This window comes from Lontra canadensis, unplaced genomic scaffold, assembly GCF_010015895.1.
Source record: "Lontra canadensis isolate GAN:19392208 unplaced genomic scaffold, GSC_riverotter_1.0 scaffold6, whole genome shotgun sequence".
In the NCBI taxonomy this organism is placed as follows: domain Eukaryota; kingdom Metazoa; phylum Chordata; class Mammalia; order Carnivora; family Mustelidae; genus Lontra; species Lontra canadensis.
The window spans coordinates 34,490,536-34,511,086 of record NW_022631000.1 but is presented as its reverse complement, the minus strand read 5'-3'; the positions used below and the strand labels follow the sequence as shown (position 1 = coordinate 34,511,086).

Sequence of the window (20,551 nt, the reverse complement as noted above, 5' to 3'; positions counted from 1 at the left end):
GATGTGGGGCTCGATCCCAGGACCCTGGGATCATGACCTGAGCCGAAAGCAGAGGCTTTAACCCACTGAGCCACCCAGGCGCCCCAAAAAAGATTTAATTTCAGTAAAATTAATACTTCCCTGAAATAGAATGTATTGTATATAATATTATGCAACCAAAAGGATGACAGTTCAAGAATCATTTTATCTCATTTCCATGAGACACAGCATTTCCTTATCAGCCTATTTAATTCCTCAGGAAGACTGGTGGTTTTTCTCTTTTTATTATAGGCATAAAATTAATTGCATGTTAAATGAGGCTCTTATAAATTTAAATTTGGCTCATTTAAATTTGATTTTTCAAACTGGTTTACCAGCCAGCCACAATTACTTTTCTGACAGGAAAATGAAGTGCTTGGATATAGTTCCGGAAATATTTTTCATTCATTGAAAAAGGATTGTCTGGGACAGTGGCTTGTTAAAAGAAGCATTGATGAAGAGATTAGGGCAGACAGGTGTTATAAGGTCCAATGCCCGCTCTCAAAAAACTGCAGTGACTTTCAGGCCTGGGCTATCCCCAGCTCTCTGAAGGGGCAGCTTGAAATTAAATTTACCTTAAAAAGCCCTATGATATGAGCCACTTTTCGGAAGCAATTATATGTATTGGAGGAAGTAAGGGGAGGATGGAGTAACCAAATGGATAATGGGGTAGCGCAGGTTGGGAAGGTTAGAAATCTATACTCTAGCGTGCTGTGGGATTCCACTTGGGTTATTTCAACACCCCCCCCCCAACCGATTTGGTGACTTAGGTCTCTGATCTGCAGTGGAGATAACAACACACACTACCTTCGGGATCATGCTTCAGGAGAGCAAATAAAACCAGCTTTCAAGCACTTTATAAAGCACAGTAGTCTACAGAAATGCGGCAATTATCACAGCGATGCTCACATCTGGGAAATTCAGAATGAGAGGCGTCAAAGGCTAAATGCTAAAGATTTCCCTTGGACCTCCTGGTTTTGGAACGAGGCATTTAGTGAGAGTCCTGGCCCTTCCTGGTACTGGAAGCCAGTGTCTCCCTTTCTGATGAGGCCTCTCCCTCCAGGGTCTCTTCCAAAGAGCTCAGCATGGGCTGAGAGTAACTACGAGGAAAAGCTGCAGCTGGCTCGGCCCCTTTGTGGTACTTGTGGTCAGCCAGGACTGGAGTCATTTACCCTCCCATGCCCTAAGCATGCACTAAATCCCAATGTGATCCCCAGACTGTGCTGGGCTCTGGGCGTGTGAAGATGCACGGACGCTGTATGTATCCCCAAGGAACAAACAGTGCATGGTGAGAGCGTATCGGGCACAGGCTCATTGTCGAAGGTAGTACTGTGTGCCCATAAGTGATGGCATACGCTCCATATGAAGGTCATTCTCAATGTAAGTGGTCATTCCAAGCCGCTCAATTCTTTCTCTGGAAGGCATTTTTTCCCCTTTGATATTTAGGCTGAGATTCAGGTGTATTCGTGTGAAAACATGAGAAATCATGTGTTACATCTCGTCAGCGATCCGTTCTGAAATGAAGTAGCAGGAGACTGTGCCTCCAAGACATCCTGTCCCCAACTTTGAAAATCCCAATCACATCAAGCCTTGAAATCCATGGTGCCAATTCTGGGTTTTACGCTCTGTGAGATGGCAAATTATCGGTGTGGGACTGGGACGTGAGGAGTTAAACAGGGGAAATGACATCGGATTTCCATTTTGAGCTGGCCACGGGTCTGCTGAAGATGACTTAGAGGAGGCAGGAGTGAAAGCAGGGAGGGAGGCCAGGGAGAGGTCACAGTGCTGGGGCAAGTGGGCCAAGTCGGGACGAAGTGTTCAAATTCGGGACAAGTTATGTAAGTAGAAATAAGGGGACTGGCCGGTGTGCGGGATACAGAGTGTGGAGGTCAAGGAACCAAGGGTGACTCTCTCAGACTTTTGGCCTGAGAAGTAAAGGGATGGTTACTAAGACAATCAAGTCAGGGGGAAAGCAGACTGGTGGGAGCCACAGAGGTCGGAGAGGCATGTTCGTCAAGCACACGGAGCTCTTGGCAGTTGGACGGACCAGCCTGGCTTTCAGAGGCGAGGTCTGTGTGTAGACGAGGCAAAGGGTTTGGGATCTGGTGTGCCAATCTGGGCTGGCCTCAATGACCTTGCTGACATCTCAGGCTCTTTGGGCCCTGCTTTCCTCATCCTTCCAAAGACAAGCTAGACTGAAACGATCTTTCTTCTTCAATCTTTCATGTGACCACAAACCAAATCAGGCACTCCTGCCCTTTCCCATTTGCATGCCTTAATTTCGCAGAGATAGTTAAATTGTAGCAACATGAAGACATGCTCAACAAATGTCTCCTTGAAAGCCATTTAGGGTTGGTCTCCAATAAGCAAATAGCCGTGTTCTAGCTCCACCTCAGCAATGTTTGTTGAACACTGGCTGAGGGCCAGGTATTGTTTCAAGTTTAAGTAGATGTACAAAAATGCATTAACCTTGGCTGCAGAGGGGAATCAGGGCCACTAATCATAACCTAAGGCAGGCCACGGGCTCGCTGCAGGGAACGTACTTGCTCACAGCACTTCGGACATGAGCCTGTCCCTCAGCACTAACCTACGGTCTGCCGGAGCAAACACAGGAGAAGCAAGAGAAAAGCTCTCTGTCCTTGAGGAGATGTCTACAAGGTCACTGGCCATTCCTTACAAGTCCACAGGATACTTAATTGTGTTGTGTAAAGAAAATAGCTTTCAAGTGACTATAGTAAAGAGAAATCAAAGTTTTTCTTTTAGGTTCTGAAGATGGACAGGAACTGTTTTGTTCGTAAGGTAAACTTTAATTCATTGTAAACCTACTTCATGGCTCCTAAAGAAATGTGCCCATTCCAGAAGTTAAGCAGGCTGGTGTGGTCAGAGATGGATCAGGGGCTCCGAGTTGCCTGCTGAACTGTATAGGAACACGGAAATCAGTAGTCTGGAGATTCTGTGAGGGTTCTCTTCAAACATATTGTGTCCACACATTTGCTTTCCTTTCGAGCTTGAAAAAAAATGTTGCCTTAACCGATGGGCACTTTTTCCGTATATAATTTTCTGCCTTCCTCCCGGCAGACCTCTCCATCATGACTTGAGATATGTCTGATTATTATTTTTTTTAAATTTATTTGACACACACACACACACACACACACACACACACACACACACACAGAGAGCAAGCACAAGCAGGGGAAACAGCAGGCAGTGGAGAAGCTGGCACCCCGCCAAGCAAGGAGCCCGATGTGGGGTTGCATTGCAGGACCCCGGGATCATGATCTGAGCCAAAGGCAGCTGCCCAGCTGACTGAGCCACCCAGGTGTCCTGTGTCTGCTTATTTTTTATAAAGACTGTGTTGTATTAGAATAAGGTCTGTGGCTGCTCCTCCCGTGATGAACCATGGTTACCCTGAGTGGGTGATTTCAGTTTAGTATGAACATGGAACACTGGGAAGGAATTTGTGGTGAAGCCATCTGTTAAGAAATTTCCTTTTTCATTGAAAAAAAATCATAAATTATCTTTTTAAAATAAAGGTTCAGAGAAGCTGGGTTTGGCATTTGCCATTCATTAAAAAGGTCTAAGCAGTTTCTCAGATTATTTTCCTCTCCTACTCCTCAAATCAAGATAGTGAGTTTGTGGTTTGGATCACATAACAAAATGGTCATTCACCTGAAGCCCAAATATACACTCAGACACAGCCTTTGCCTATAAAAGCACACACACAGTACACTTTTGTCTTACAGTTTGACTTACCAAACTTTTTATTCTTTCCTATACGATACTAAGGAAACTTGATCTGCTAATTTTTTTTAAAGATTTTATTTATTTATTTTGATAGAGAAAGAGAGAGAGAGCGCACGTGATCATAAGTAGGTAAAGGCAGGCAGAAAGAGGGGGAAGCAGGCTCCCTGCTGAGCAGGAAGCCCAATGTAGGCCTCGATCCCAGGACCCTGAGATCATCACCTGAGCTGAAGGCAGAGGCTTAAACCACTGAGCCACCCAGGCGCCCCTGATCTGCTAAATTTTAACACTTGCAAAAATTGGGACTTAAAGAATGTTTGTGGAATGGCTAAATGAATAGACTTTCAGAGCTAGAGAGGACTTAGGGATTCTAAATGGATACAATAAACCTCCCATTGTGAAATTTCTACCTTCTCCTTGTGAATCCAAGGAGCGTGTTGTTCCTGACTGGATTGTAAGTAAAGGAACTTGGGTTCACTGAAAAGGTCTTTCATCTGATTTTTTTCGAAAGTGCATTATGTACAAGTCAGGTTCATTTTACACTCCGTAAACCAACTCAGGTGGCCAAGGTCACCAGCACTTAATTGACCTGAACTCTACAGGAATTGGACCTCTGTCTTGTCCTCTAAGAACACTTTCTAAATTTAATGTGCATAAGAATCTCCAATGTTCATTAAGGCTACCTTCATCACAAAACAAGTATCAATGAAACCCAAGGACAATGATTTGTAAACTTCTTCCAACTTTATTTTGGGTCTAGAACTCTCACGTCCTCTCCACCCCCCACTTTGTTTCCCTGAAAATTCACCCAATTCCCCCATTTCAGCCTGCCTGGAACTATCCTTTCAATTGATGCTCTTGGACTCATGAATATCTTTGTCTTTGGCTAAAACTATGAACTACAAAATAAATAGTAACAACATACCTAATAAATGATCCCAATTCTTTAGTCACAGAAGTTTGAAATTTTGTGTTAAAGTTTGAATCTGGGTCAGTTTAAATTTCAGCTGAACTGGTTTATTCATCTTGAGAGATCAGCTCCTAAGAGAATTCCTGACTTGTTTAAAGGGACAGAGAATTTAAAGTATTTCTATTACGTTGTTTGAGGCTTGAAGAAAACTGATTTAGAAGAGAGAATTTTGAAATGATGAGCATACTGGTAAATATAAAAACAATGGAGCTTCAGTAAAAAGCACAGCATCTCTGACCATTCTTTTTTTCCTTGATTTTATGTTCTCCATTGATTGTCATCCTGAACCATTTCCTGAATTTCTTTTTTTAATTAATTAGATTAAAAAGGAAAGAGGGGCAAGAACTTTCTAGGCAACACACAGCTGCCTTGTTTTTCTGCTTCGTACAACAAGCTTACATGGATTATTTCTTTTTTGGTGGGGTGGTTATTTTTCATGGTACATGACTCAAGTCACACGGGCAAGTGCTAGAGCAGGAATGATGACAGTTTTAAGAGACAGGCTGGGTTTTACTTTGCAATATCAAGTTGGACACCAAGGCCTGAGAAGGGATTTTGTTCGGACTGGAATCAGAAAGCTTTTCTAGTGCTAGAATGTGCTTATTCATTGTGGTGGCCTTAGAATGTTACTTAGTAAAGGGCTTCCTTATCTATGGTATGAAGACTAACAGTTGCACTATTAAGAATGATGATGATAAAGACAAAAATAACATTTATTAAGTGCTTATTACATGACAGATACTGTGCTCAATGTGAATTATCTAATTTCATTCTCTGTATAGTAGCATTGCGAGAGAGGAATATTTATAGTCCATCATATAATCAAAGAAATGGAGGTTTAGTGAGGTTAAATAACTTACACAAAGTCCCCTAGCTCATAAATGACACAGTTGAAACTTGAACCACTCTTTGTTTGGTTTCAAACCCCAGTGCTTACAAATATATTAAGAATCAGTTAATGAGAAATACCAAACTCATCCAAAAACTTTGAACAACCGACTGATATAATTATCACTGTTAAACAATTACATATATGTGAAATATAAATATAAACATATTCTCCAAGATCTGGCTTCAAAACTCTCCATTTTATTCTTAATTTTTAAATTTTTTAAAAAACAATCTCTATGTCCAATGTGGGGCTCAAACTCACAACACCATGATCAAAAGTCACATGCTCTACTGACTGAGCCAGCCAGGTGCCCCCAAATTCTCTATTTTAAAGTAAATGATTGAACACCAAAATTATTTTTTTCCCCAGTGGAAATCTAAGATCTTTCCAAGTTTTCTTTGCAGGTTAATAAAGATCTCTAACTTCTAAACTGCAGTGACTGTCTTCAAATTCAACATTATCTTTTTTTTTTTTTTTTTTAAGACTTACTCATTTATTTGAGAGAGAAACAGAGAGTGAGTGAGCATATGAGCATGGGGAAGTACAGAGGGAGAGGGACAAGCAGACTCTTCCCCTCAGACTGAGCAGGGACTCAGACTGAGGCTGGGTCCCAGGACCCTGAGATCATGACCTAAGCCAAAGTCAGACGCTTAACCAACTGAGTCACCCAGGCACTCCTCAACGTTATCTTTTAGATTAGGTTCATGGGGAGGGAAAAAACTTCACAGTGAAATGACAACCTGGAAGAAAATATTTGCAACACATGTAGCTGACAAAGACTGAACATTATTAATACACGAAGAATCCCTAAAAAATTAATGAGATCGAGACACAAAAAACTCAAAAGAAAAATAGCTTAAGAACATGAAGAGCTGGTTCCCAGAAAAAGAAGCACAAAATTGTAAAAAGTAGCTCAAACCATTACTAAATAAATGTATAACTAAACAAAACCAGCTCATCCATCAGATTGGTATATTCCTTTTCAGAAAATAATTTAAAATATGTATTATTCTTTGACCTAACGATGCTGCTTCCAGTATCTATCACATTTACATAAGGATGGCCATTTGTATAACTCTTTATAATACTAAAACCAAGAAATAACCTACAAATCATGTTTAGAGTGCATCTGTATGTAGGGGTGTGTGTGTCTAAAATTATTTTAATTGCAAAAAAGGTAGGTTTTTTTTTTTTAGGTTAATATGTACAGCTTGATTCCCCTGGTTTCATACTTATGTTTTTGTACTTATAAGAAAATGTGGATAGATAGATAGATAGATAGATAGGAAGGAGATCAATTTAACTGTGGGGACAAGTTGGGAAGGACATGACCCAGATTGTTACACTGTGAAATGAGATAAGGTAAGCTAAGGGAATACTTCTTTATTTTTATTTTTAAAGTTTGTGAGATTAGATAGAGTACATTGCATGTTTTTATTGACTTTGGTATTTCATAAATGAAACCAGTTTAAAAAAAAAAGAAAAAATCTTCAGTCTTCATGATTAATTATGAATCTAAAGTTATAAAAATCTTGGATCCATATAGGTCCATTTAACATTTTTCCTTTATTGCAATAGGTGCAGGTGGAACATTTTTGTTACATGTAGATAAATAAGAAATACATAAAAATTTCTCCCAATTCTCATAATCCTCCCAACGAGGTAGAGTACTATTCTATTACATAATGGTTCTAGAAGACCATACTATTTCCTGTTAATTTCTAGTCTCTACAAAGTTTTGAGTGCCATCACAAAAGCAATGGCTCCATGAATCAATAACTGAGTGGTAATTTTTTATAATTTTTTAAAATGTACATAATACTCTTTAAAAACTATCATAGTCTTGAAAACTGTATGCCAATAAAATGGACAACCTAGATGGGTTAGATAAATTCCTAGAAACATATAACCTCACAAAACTGAATCAGGAGGAAATAGACAATTTGAATATACCCATTACTAGCAGTGAAATTGAACCAGTAACCGACAAACTCCCAAAAAATAAAAGTCCAGGACCAGATAGTTTCATAGGTAAATTCTATCAAACCTTTAAAGAAAAGTTACTACCTATTCTTTTCAAACTCTTCCAAAAAAACAGAAGAGGAAGGAAAACTTCCAAATTCATTCTATGAGGCCAGCATTACTCTGACACCAAAACCAGATAAAGACACCACTGAAAAAGAGAACCACAGGCCAATATCTCTGATGAACACAGATGCAAAAATCCTCAAGAAAATATTAGTAAACTGAATCCAACAACACATTAAAAAAAAAATCATTTACCACAATCAAGCAGGATTGATTCCTGGGATGCCAGGGTGGTGCAATATTTGCAATTCAATCAATGTGATGTATCATATCAACAAGAGAAAGGATAGAAAACGTATGATCATTTCAATAGATGAAGAAAAAGCATTTGACAAAGTACAACATCCATTCATGATAAAAACTCTCAACGAAATAGGTTTAGAGGGAACATACCTCAACATAATAAAGGCCATATATGAAAAATCCAGAGGTAACATCTACTCAATGGTAAAAAATGAGAGTTTTTCTCCTAAGTCCAAGGATAAGACAAGGACGTTCATTTTTATCACTTTTATTCAACACACTACTGGAAATCCTGGCTATGGCACTCAGACAAGAAAAAGGAATAAAAGGCATCTGAATTGGTAAGGAAAAAGTAAAACTGTCACTATTTGTAGATGACATGATACTATACGTAGAAAACCCTAACTACTCCACCAAAAACAATGACTAGAATTGAAAAACAAATTCAATAAGGTTTCAGGATACAAAATCCAGATACAGAAATCAGTTGCATTTCTATTCAACAATGATGAAGTAGCAGAAAGAGAAACAATTCCATTTACAAATGCACTGAAAATAATAAAGTATCTAGGAATCAATTTAACTAAGGAGGTAAAAGGCCTATACCCTGAAACCATAAAACACTGATGAGAGGAACTGAAGATGACACAAACAAATGAAAAGATACTCCACGCTCACCAACAAAAAGAAAAATTTTGTTAAAACATCCATATTACCCAAAGCAATCCACAGATTCAACACAATCCCTATCAAGATACCAATGGCATTTTTCACAGAACTAGAACAAATAATTCTAAAACTTATATGGAACAAAATATCCTTAATAGCCAAAGCAATCTTGAAAAAGAAGGACAAAGCTGGAGGTATCACAATCCCAGATTTCAAGATACACTCCAAAGTTGTAGTAATCAAAATAGTATGGTACCAACACAGAAAGACACATGGATCTATGGAACAAAATAGCCCAGAATAACCCCACGAGTACATGGTCAATTAATCTATGACAAAGAAGGCAAGAATATGTAACAGAAAAAAAAAGACAGTCTCTTCAACAAATGGTTTTGGGAAAACTAGACAGCTACATGTAAAGAATGAAATTGGACTTTCTTAGACCATACACAAAAATAAACTCAAATGGATTAAAGACCTTAATGTGAGACCTGAAACTCTAAAATTCTTAGAAGAAAACATAGGCAGTAATCTCTTTGACAGCAACCACAGAAACATTTCTCTAGATTTCTCTCCTTTGGCAAAGGGAAAAAAAGCAAAAGTAAACTATTAGGACTACGCCAAAATAAAAAGCTTTTGCACAGTGAAAAAAACCATCAACAACAAAAAAGACAGCCCATCAAATGGGAGAAGATATGTGCAAATGATATATCCAATAAAGAGTTAATATTCAAAATATATAAAGAACTTGTACAACTTGGCACCGAAAAATATAAATAATCCAATTTAAAAATGGGAAGAAGACATGGACAGACATTTTTCCAAAGAATATATGCAGATGTCCAACAGACACATGGAAAGATGCTCAACATCACTCATCATCGAGGAAATGCAAACTAAAACCACAATGAGATATCACCTCACACCTGTCAGAATGGCAAAAATTAAAAATGCAAGGAACAAGTGTTAGTGTGGATGTGGAGAGAAAGGAACTCTTTTGCATTGTTGGTGGGAATACAAACTGGTGCAGCCATTGTGGGAAACAGTATGGAGGTTCCTCAAAAAATTAAAAATAGAATTACCATAATTCTACTCCTGGATATTCGCCCAGAGAATACAGAAACACTAATTCAAAAAGATAATATACACCCCTATGTGTATTGCAGCTTTTTTTACATTAGCCACGATATGGAAGCAACCCAAGTGTTCCTTCATAGATGAATGGGTTAAGGAGGTTTTATATATATATATAAATAATATAATAAAATATAAATATAAAATATAAAATAATATAAATAAATATATAAATATATATAATATATTTATATATATAAATACATATATAAATATATATAAATACATATATTTATATATATAAATATATATATTCCATCATATATATATGATGGAATATTACTCAGCTATAAAAAAAGAATGAAATCTCACCACTTGCAACCACATGGAGGGACCTAGAGAGTATAATGCTAAGTGAAATCAGTCAGAGAAGGCAAACACCATATGAGTTCACTCACATGCGGAATTTAAGAAACAAAACAAATGAAAAAAGAAAAAAAGAGACAAACCAAAGGACAGACTCTTAAATATAGAGAAAAAACTGGTGATTACTAGAAGAGAGGTGGGTGGGGGGAATGGGTGAAACCAGTGAAGGGGATTAAGAGTATACTTACTGTGATGGACACTGAGGAATGTATAGAAATGTTGAATCACTGTACTATACATTTGAAACTGTATAGTAATAATACTGTATGTTTATTACATTAAAATTAAAAAAATAAAATAAATAAAAATTTTAAATAAAATAAAAGTATCATAGTCTTAGCATATGTCCATACAAAAGCCTGTACACAGATATTTGTAGCAGTATTATTTATAAGTAAAAAAATGAAAACATTAACCGATGAATGAATAAACAAGACGTCGTCTATCCATACAATGGAATTTTATTTGGCAGTAAAGAGGAATGAAACAGTACTGACACCTGTTACAACATGGATGAACATTACGCTAAGTGAAAAAAGCCAGTCACAAAGAAGTACATATTGTACGGTCTCATTCATATGAAATATCTAGAACTGGCCAATTTATACAGACAAAAGTAGATTAGCGGTGGCTTGGGGCTGTGGAAGAGGGTAGGGAGAAGGTGGGAAGTGACTCCTAGTGGGTACTAGGTTTCTTTGTAGAGTGATGAAAACGTTTTAAAATTCAATTTATGGTGATGATTGTACAACTCCGTTATACTCAGAACCAATGAATTGTGCACTTTAAATGGGTAAACTCTTATGGTATGTAAATTATACTTCAATAAAGCTCTTTTAAAAAGTCTTAGTGAAGTGTTTTATCAAAGCTAGCACAGCTGTAAATGAGAAGAGTTTTTGAGAATTTGTCCTTTTTCTTTTGTGTTGCCAACTGTCTTCTCTATATCACCACACTCCTACATTAAAACTCAGACTGTGGTTGATTCTGATTCTCTTTATAAAGAATTCCCCCCCACCACAAAATGGGTTTTGAACCTATTTGGTTGATACCTTTCCTGAATCAGCAGCCCACATATGAAGATAAAATGAAATGCTGTACCTACCTTCAATAATATGTTTTCTTGACAACCCTCTTTCCGTTTCAGCTCTAACAAGAAAAAGAAGCAAATGACTTTGAGTGGGGGTGTGCTTTTTTTAAAATTGCTGTTTCAAAAGTACAGAAGAATAATCACTCTAAATTGAATTGCTAACTTTATATCCTATTCTTGGCAAATTCTACACCACCGGTTGAGGAGTGAAGCCTGGTGAGCCACGAACTGAGCCCCTTTTCTTTGGAGACCCCAGCTGATAAATTAACTATTACTCTCATCACATGATATCATTAACAACTCAGCCATGCGTGCCCCGTCCATATATACCGTGACATAAGGCTCAACCTTCCCACCTCACCCTCAACTCAACCCAAACCATCCCCACCCCTAAAAAAGCCTTGACATAAGTTTGTGAGCTGCCCATAAGTTTCGCTTTTCTGAGAAAGGAAGCACATTTGGAAGTGCCTTTTGACTTGCAAAAGAAAGTTAACAATTACTTTCTGTTAAAATGTGATGTCAGTCTTTCTTACATTAGTATCCGAAGAAGACAAACATTTAATTAGGACTTTTGTCTTTCCAGAACATCCTCACACTCTGGCCAATTAGAAAGAAATATGGTTCCTGAGTTTTAAAGTCTTCATGAAATATTTCTTCGTCACTCTCTGTGGCCACCTCTTTTTAAAACACAGTAGTTCACCATCTGCCTTTGGTGATTTTGAATCTTTTATAAAAGCATTAGATGGTATTGGGTGCAGTACTCTGCTACGTAATGGGTCTTCAGGATTGTTTTCCTCCCTGTTGATTTCTAAAGTATAGGCAAGGCTTTCAGTGCCATTGCAAAAACTGAGTAACAGCACCATGAATCAGAGCGGAGACAGAGCAAATGTACCTTTCTCATAAGCACCATATTGCCTGAATTTTTAGAGGTGATAAATAAAAATCTACAGTCCATCTTTCTGTCTTCATGGTCATCATAAACAGGCTCAAAAATAGCAATATGATATGAGTGTGTGTATGGGGGGGTATTTACATACATGTACAGTTTGATTAGAAGATTCCTAAGGAACTGTCTTCTGTTTCCAATTTTGTTTTCAACTGCTCCCTCTCCATTATAGGGAGGTAAATAAGGTTTTGTTGGTTTGTGTTTGTTTTTGTTATTTGTTAAGACTCCATGGAAATATTTGTGATTTCCATGAAAAGGTATGTGGAATAGCCAGACTTTTAAGTTCTGCTGACTTGTGTAAATACCAGTTCAAACACCAGTAGGCTTATCAGAGGCCAATTTGTCCTGCGAAATTTGCTTGCCTCCCACAACAGACAGAGGAGGACCTCTCTTTCATTTGCCTGCCAGTGAGTGATATGGTAGCTTCCTGTTACTCTCCAAAAGGCAGTCCTCTTGATCAACATTCTCTCGCCTTCTGCTGAAATGACCAGAGACTCACATGTGGGGCCAGACAAGATAGTTTTATCTTTGCATTCCATGGAAGTCTTTGGGTTTTGGCAGATTCGAATAGCTTTTCTTCTGTGATGCTATGTGCTTGTTTTCTTTTCCGAAAATTTGAACTCTATTTTGGAAATGGTTCTAAGTATGAGGCTGGTATTGGAAGATCTCCATGAATTACTTAGTAACAAGTGGCCACATGCTTTACACTAAATTTCTTTGGGGCATCTTGCTAAAATTGAATCCTAGGCTAATTGCTACTTTCTTCAAGGCAGAAAAAATAACCTTTCTCTCCAAATCAATTAATTTTAGTACATTAGATGCAAAATGGTTGCCCAAAAGGATAAAAGCATGAATTGCTAGTTGTCTCCTGTCAAGTAAACAAAAGAAAAGGTATTTAACTTACTTTCCACCCCAGTAGAGTTTGGTTGTTATGACCAGGCTGGACCTCCTATATGTTAGACAGAGAGAAATATTAAATAAATTGTTGGGTTTTTGCACTGAGTCGTATTATTATACCACCAGAAAGAATTTATTGTACTTCCCATTAAAAAAAAAACTGGTAAAGAGATTAAATTTGTTAATTCATGTCACTGAAATATTGGGACAAAGGGAAGCTGATGAGTGGGTATATGAAGTCAGATCCTAGATAAGAGGTTGGAGGGGAATGACCTTTACCTGGAGAGTCAGGTGGAGGAGGCAGATGGGGGGGGTGGTGAAGAGGGTGAGTGGGAGGCATGGAGGGGCAGGAATGGTTAATGAGAGGGTGAGTGAGAGGATTTAAAGGATGAACTGCTTTAGCAGCACCCATTAACGCTTATTTAGCATCTGACATAACACTGATTGAGTGTGAGCTTTCCTGGGGCTCAGTCCACACTCTGCCAAGGACCATGGACCCTAGCGGCTCTGAATTATTCTGCTTTCCAGCTGTGACATTCACAGGCAGTAACTGATGGCAGAGAGAGAGGAATGATAGAGTAGTCAATCAATAGGAATAAATTTTCTTTGAGTGTTTCATTAAATGGAACCGTTATTTTAGGAAAACAGCCCTAAAGCTCTTAACTCAAGGTTTGAACCACTTTACTCCGAAGGGAATGAGATGTGGAAATCTCATCAGCAAACTTATTGCGTTCTCCAAACCACACCCAAGGGCAGGAAAAGGCCATGGTGTCATCACGATGGTGGAATAGGAAAGGTGTCTTGAGAACTACAGTCACATAATTTACAATCAGGAGGCAGATCTCAGTATGATTTAGCTTCTCCAGGTCTGTAATTCAATTGAACTGCTCTAGGAAAAAAAAAATCATTTGAGATTCAAAGGTTAGGGCCAAACTTTGGGAGTATTTGAGATAAGGCATTTATAATTCCATCAGCCGAGGAGCCGATGCCTCGGGCCGAGAAATAAGAGCCTCACAAGATGAATGATAACCAATGGGGAACACGGGTGACAATTCTGACAGCTTAGCTGCAACAGGAAAAATTTGTAGAAAATGTCAGCAACCCCATCCCACGGAAGTTAATTCCCTGAAAAGTAATTTGAATCACTATAACGGAAGCTCTACAGATCCCTGCGTCTAGAGATTACACACTGCGGAAGGCCTGACGCACTTTCCAGGTTAATCCATCAACCTCACGATACCTAGTGTGACAGCAATCTGCCCCAGGGGAGCCAGGTCTCCTTTAGCAAACATTTTCACAGCTTCAAGAAGAGGCCGGATGGAATATCATAAAAAATGAATGCAGTCCTCTCAATGATTTGGAGCAGCTGGGTCGGCCAGAGCTGTACATCCTCGCCTCGTACATCAGGTGTCCTCTGCCAGCCCGCCCCTCGCTGCACAGTTCATGGGGCTCTTGGTGGACTCATCTCCAAGGTCTCTGTCATGAGCTCAACTGTGCCCCCTAAGAAGGCATAGTCAAGTCCTAACTCCCAGTACCTCAGAATGTGAGCTTATTTGGAAATGGGGTCATTACAGATGTAATCAAATTAAGATGAGGTCATACTGGAATAGGGGCAGACCTTAATCCATTATGACTGGTGTCCTTTTAAGAAGACACACAGGCGCACACGAGGGAGGTGGCCATCTGATAGTAGAGGCAGAGGTTGGCTGCAGCCGCAGGCTGAGGAACACCCAAGATTGCCGGCAAAAGCCCAAAGCTAGGAAGAGGCAAGGAGGGAGTCTACTCAGAGTTTCAGAAAGAGCATGGCTTGGCCCAGACCTTGATTTTGTACTTTTGGCCTCCAGAGCTGTGAGAGAACATACTTCTATTGTCTGAAGGCACGGGGTCTGCAGCACTTGGTTCCAGGACCCTAAGAGAGTGGGGAGTCCCTGTTTGGGAGATGATGGATGGGCCAGCCTTCTGAGTGGGAACGGAACTCCAGCAAAGTGGAGGACTGGGTGGGGCTGTGAATATTTTTCCATATTTAAGGTTGAATATAGTTTTCTCTAAATACCCTTACAATCCCTGGAGTAGGGGAGGAGGAGCAGGGAGAGAGAGAAAGTGGGTCACCAACCTTTATTTGTTCATCTCTCCATAAATTTCTGGGTTTCCTTTTCCATTAATACTGCAGAGCTCTTGTTTATCTGACCAAGAGCTGATCTTCTACCAGAGAGGAGGAGGACCCCAGATAGTCCCGTGGTCTTGGCCTGATTTTCTACTCATGCTGGGGATGAAGTGGCTGTTGTGGTTGACATGCACAGTGCAGTAGAGGGGGACTGCCTCCCCACCCTCCTACAGGGGAGACATTCCTCTTTACCACTGGCGTTGGCTATAGCCCGCCATGGGACAGGATGTGACCCCATCAATGACAGAAGATGAAGCACTTTGCTGAATGCCCAGATAATAGGGCTTCCTGCACACAGCAGAGGTGCTGGCGAATTGTGTTCAGATAAGGGACCTTTTGGCCATTTGCCACAAAGACTTCTTTCTTCATTATTTCTTTGCATCCTGAGTTGTTAGTAAAATGAACAGTGAACATAGAGACATCTGCATAGATATTCAGCTTCCTATAGCTGCCTTCCTTCACCAAATTACCACAAATGGCAGGGAGAAGCCATGAAAATGCCACTTTCTTTCATGCGTTGACTATCTCGTGAACATCCCTTCCTTGTCGGCTCAACCCCGTGGTAATTCATTGCAATCGATGACTCATCAATACCCTTTGAAGCACAAGTAATGAACTTGTTGGTATTTATTTTCAAACCGCTATAAATCATCTCTTTACCAAGAATTGATTTTTTTTTTTTTGACAGCCTTTTGTTCAGCTGTCATGCAATTTTATTTTCCCTTCTCTGGTACAAAATAATAACAGTGTGTTTAAAGGCAAGTACATGATTCTGGTGAATGCATTACCTCCAGCCTTTCTTCTTGATGATGCTCCCCAGAATCACTTCAGCCCTGGAAGGGAAACAGAAAATGGCTTAGGATACAGTGTCCTGGAAATGCAAGAGTCAATCCCAAACCACGAGAGCCATTCCTTGTTTGAACTCTCCGTGCCTACATGTCCCAAAAATAGAAGCCGCTCTCGGCTAGTAGCACAGTTTCTGCTGTTTCTGCTTGTGCCTGCAGAATCCGGCTCCTGGAGCATTCCAGAAGCACCTGCCAAATCCTGACACGCTGGCAGACCGCCTGTGGTCCTGATACTAAGAAACAACAGAGTCATTTGGCAGTTGGGTGTTTTTGAACCACTGATCCCGTGTATAAATATCCTGTTTGGCGGAGTCCAGTGGGAGTCAAGGTTTCCCTTCTAATTCCCATGGTCTTCGATTGTGACCAGGGAGGACAATGAGACCTGGCACAAGGGCACACTCCCCACATGGCCTGACTGAGCCGTGAGTCCTGTCTCAGAGCCCCAGCCTGCTCTGGGGTCCATGCGAAGGTTGGAGCTGGTGTGACTTCACTCGCAAAAGCAGCAAGGCTCTCCCACAGTCCTCTCTGTCCTCAGAATGGGGTCTGAAATGCCCTCCTATAAAACAGACTACATTTCTTGGCATCTCTGAGGACCCCACTTTTAATCCCTGCTCTCCTTGTGCTAGGTGGAGGGATGGGCCTGCCAATGGGAAAAGCAGTCCCAGATTCCCCGCAGAGAGGACGCCCCAGTTTCCCTTGGGGGGGGTGGGGGGCGGTGGTAAGGAACAATGACATGCGGTTACAAAATAACAGGATGAGCTTTGAAACCAGTACGCTGGAATCTGCTCGTTTACTCCCTCACTCAGGTAGCCAACTCACATTTCTTGATCTCCTCTGTCACCACGCTGGTATCAGCCACCTCTGCCCCTCAGGTGGCCCATGGCGAGGTTTTCAGTCCATTCTTCATACGGGGCCGGGGCGGGAAGGTTTGGGTGGGCAGAGAGGACCAGAGGCAGTCAATACCCCCAACTCAGGGGATGGGGATAGAGAAAGGGAGAAAAGCAGTGCCACCAGAGTGTCATGTCAGCCATGGTCTGGGCAGACTCTTGGTACCACAAATGCCACTTGAGGGGCACAGAGAGGCAGTGACTTACTTTCCAGCAGCATAGACTTCAGCGGTATCAAAGAGATTCACTCCACTTTCGTAGGCAATTGTCATCAGCCGTTCAGCAACCTGCAAGATGGTGTGGAGGTCGTTCAGAAAAGCCAAATGGTTTCCCAACCCAGGAAACCACTTTGTAATCCTCTGCTGGTCTTTAAGAACACTGAAATCTCACTATAACCACTCCTTGCTTTTATCAGTTGCATTACAGAATGAAAAAGAAGAAGATTCAAGATACCAGCATATATAGGGGGAAAGCTTTATAGAGGGAAAACACCCTTTGCCTCAGATAGAGACCAGGCCCTAAGAGAGTTCCTTCAGCATTGGGATAAGTCAGCCCTCAGGAGCAGGGTGAGGTGAGGTGGAGAGATCTGTGTTTCTCACTCTGCTTGGAAGATCTGGTTTGACAACATTCTCTGCGGCATCGTAATCTCTCTGACAAAGAGTGCCAGTTGTACCACTGGTGACTCCATTTCTCTTCTTCTCTTTTCTCCAAGCCAATAGGTTTTGGCAGCTGGGTGACTCCTGACTTAAAAGCCTGTGCTTTTTCCGCTCGAGGCTTAGTGGACTGTGCTGATGAACCAGAGGTCAGACAGAGCCCTAACTGCTGTAAATCTCACAGGACCCGTAGCTCAGCAAAACCCGGCTGCAGCCATGGAGCCACCAGCCAGCTGGATGGCAGAGGGGAGGGAGTGGGGGCATGTGCTGGCTCGGGGGATCCAGCTCCCCACCACTCAGCCTGCAAATACATCCCCACACTCCTTGTTCCTTCCTATGTGCTGCTGGACACCAAGGGCAAGCATCCAGCGGTACCAAGAGTAAGAGTACCAGTGTCCCCGAAACAACGCCTGGAGGGGAGGCTGTAGTGGGACAGCGATATACAACAGGGGAGAGGACATTTTTTCATTTTGCTGACAGACCTACTGGTCCACTGAAAAATCACACACCTCACAAGTAATTAAAATGGATTTTTCCATTACGTGTTTGATTGCAGGCTGAGGTTGCTTCATCAGCATTTGCAAGATAAAGTCTTTCCTTGTTGTTTTTAAAATCAGCATATCAAGAAAATTATTAGGCTAGCAAAAGGGAGTCCATGCCAATCCTTTAGAATAATAGCTGTGTTAGAATAACTTAGTATGTGATGTGACATAACACAAGGAAAATACACGGTGCAAACCCTAGCCTATGTCATGATGGGGAAAACTATACTTGTCTTAACTTTAATTTCTACCTAGGATAAAGCCAGTTTGACTTGAGTTTATTGTGACGTGCAATTCCAGGAACCCTAACTACCTTATAGATAAGAAAATATAAATAAAACTCTGAAAATTACGTGCTAGAAGATAGTGATACATATATATTTATCATAGTTATAAATATTCACATGAGTAACCAATATCTTGGTTTTATGATGAAGCCAAATCATCTTAGGAAGACACCTGCCAGAATTATCTATTGTGATATTTGGGTCCTTTTGATAATACCCGTCAAGTGGCTGTTTGATATATGGTTGAATTCTCCCAGTAATGGGAACATAACCAGCTCCCAAGGCAGCATCCGTGGTTGTCAATGCGTACGTCACAGCGCGGTCATCCCAGGATTCACAATTTGTACCTGCTTTGTGTTGAGCTCACGGAAATCAGAGAGCAGGCAGAAAAACTGGGGAGGGGAATTCATTGCTACTGGCCTGCTTTTTCCCTCATGGAAATGGTTGAGCTCAGGCGATTTGGCTGCAGGCGGGGCTGTGGTCTGGGCTTCCCCTCCTCCTGCTTGCTGGCATTCTCTCAGCAGGGAGAGGGGGTAAGTCACAGCTGTTCTCTGGAAGGACAGTGGCTAAATGTCCGGTCTGCATCTGAGGTGAGGGCGACTGCGGCCATTCATGACAGCTTTATTGTGCAGTTTTTAGAACTGTAATTTTGAAATGATGTATTTCAGAGGCCAGCCTTGCACACTCTGACCTGGGCAACCTGGGCTCATTGCAGCAGACAGCAGATACAGTAAAGAGGAGAACAGACATGAAAGGGGAGATGGTGCCCTTAACAGTTGGCCCTTCTGCTCCTAAAGCAAAGGTATTTTTGTCTTTTTCTCCTCTGGCTGCCATAACAGGCAGTAGAAGGTCATGCACTTGCTGGATTCAGTGGATAATTAATTTTAGATCTCCCTCCCGGTCACCTGCTTTGTATCTGACTCAAGTCTGTGGCCACGGTTTTGATATTTGTGGATTCGTCTCTGTGCCTCCTCCACACACTTTACCTGATACTGGTCAGATAGCCCTATAATGAGCCCTGTGACGACCCCCCAGAGCCTCCTTCAGAACTGGACCTATTCTCCTAATTGCCAGGAAATTGCACTTGGCTAAAACAGTTGTCCCGCCGAAGGTGAGACCCACTTCCCAGGGCAGCCTCTCTCCAATGACTGGTCATACAAAGGCTATAAATACTCAGTCCTCCGGCCCCAACCTGGGACAACTCTGGGGCCGTCTCAGCTTTGGAGCTCCCCATGGGGTCAGCCGTGGTCACTGTTAAGACTGCACTGGGGCCCAACTTTCTAATTACTGTTTTGTATGCTAATCTCCAGCATGGTCTACTTTCCAGGGAATCCCCCATGGGACAAACTCTCTATGGTGACCTATGCCCAATCCCGGGAATGGGCATTCAGACAGGTGAGAATGTGCAGATAAGTCTTCTATTCCCTGGATCTAATAAATAACACTGGTGAACTTAGAAGCAGTGGGAAAGACTATCTGTTCCCCCAAGGTTCTCCTTAGGAATGATAGTAAGAAGATAGTAAGTTCTGGGCCAGGCATTGGGTTGAACACTTCATAGACATCATCTCATTAATCTTAATTATGATCCTGCAGAGTAGGGGCGATCCCCTGCATTTTACTGATGTGGCAACTGTTAGTAAATCTAGTGGCAGAGGGGGCTGGATCCCACGGAGTGTATCTGCTCAGACATACTATCCCAGATTCCTCAGTGGTGTTGCAGGTAGACAAAAAGGAATCGGAAGGATTTGACGACATGGTCCTTGGGGAGTTACTGATGCTCGATGCCCGCCTGACTCACTTATGCCATGAAGATATTCCTTAAAGGCCAGGATAAGAATATCACTGCTTTGAATGTGTCAACAAAGATTTAGAGGAATTTTACGGTAAATAAACTCTTATAGCTGCCATTATTGGGTGTCTGCTACCCACCAGTCAGAGGGCTGTATAAACACCTCATGGGTAAAATGTGGTTAACCCTTTCAACGGACCTCCAAGGTAAATGTTATCATCCCATTTCACATCAGAGGACCTGAGGCTCAGAGAGGTCGGATGAACTTGCCCAAGGCGCTGTGATCAGCCGGGACTGAAAGGTCCCAGGCTAGAAAGGAAAAGTCCCTGCAAC

General features: G+C 41.3%; 1 protein-coding gene across 3 annotated transcripts in view; it reads right to left on the bottom strand.

Moving 5' to 3' along the window:
* The window catches only part of KCNAB1 (potassium voltage-gated channel subfamily A member regulatory beta subunit 1), a 402,643-nt gene that overhangs the window by 63,099 nt on the left and 318,993 nt on the right, over nucleotides 1–20,551 (bottom strand). For all 3 annotated transcript variants that reach the window (XM_032852575.1, XM_032852577.1, XM_032852576.1), the window contains exons 4-7: nucleotides 17,155–17,234; nucleotides 16,004–16,048; nucleotides 13,059–13,103; nucleotides 11,224–11,267 (exon numbers count right to left, since the gene is read on the bottom strand). In XM_032852575.1, the coding sequence (XP_032708466.1) occupies nucleotides 11,224–11,267; nucleotides 13,059–13,103; nucleotides 16,004–16,048; nucleotides 17,155–17,234 (214 nt within the window). The remainder of the gene's footprint in view (nucleotides 1–11,223; nucleotides 11,268–13,058; nucleotides 13,104–16,003; nucleotides 16,049–17,154; nucleotides 17,235–20,551) is intronic.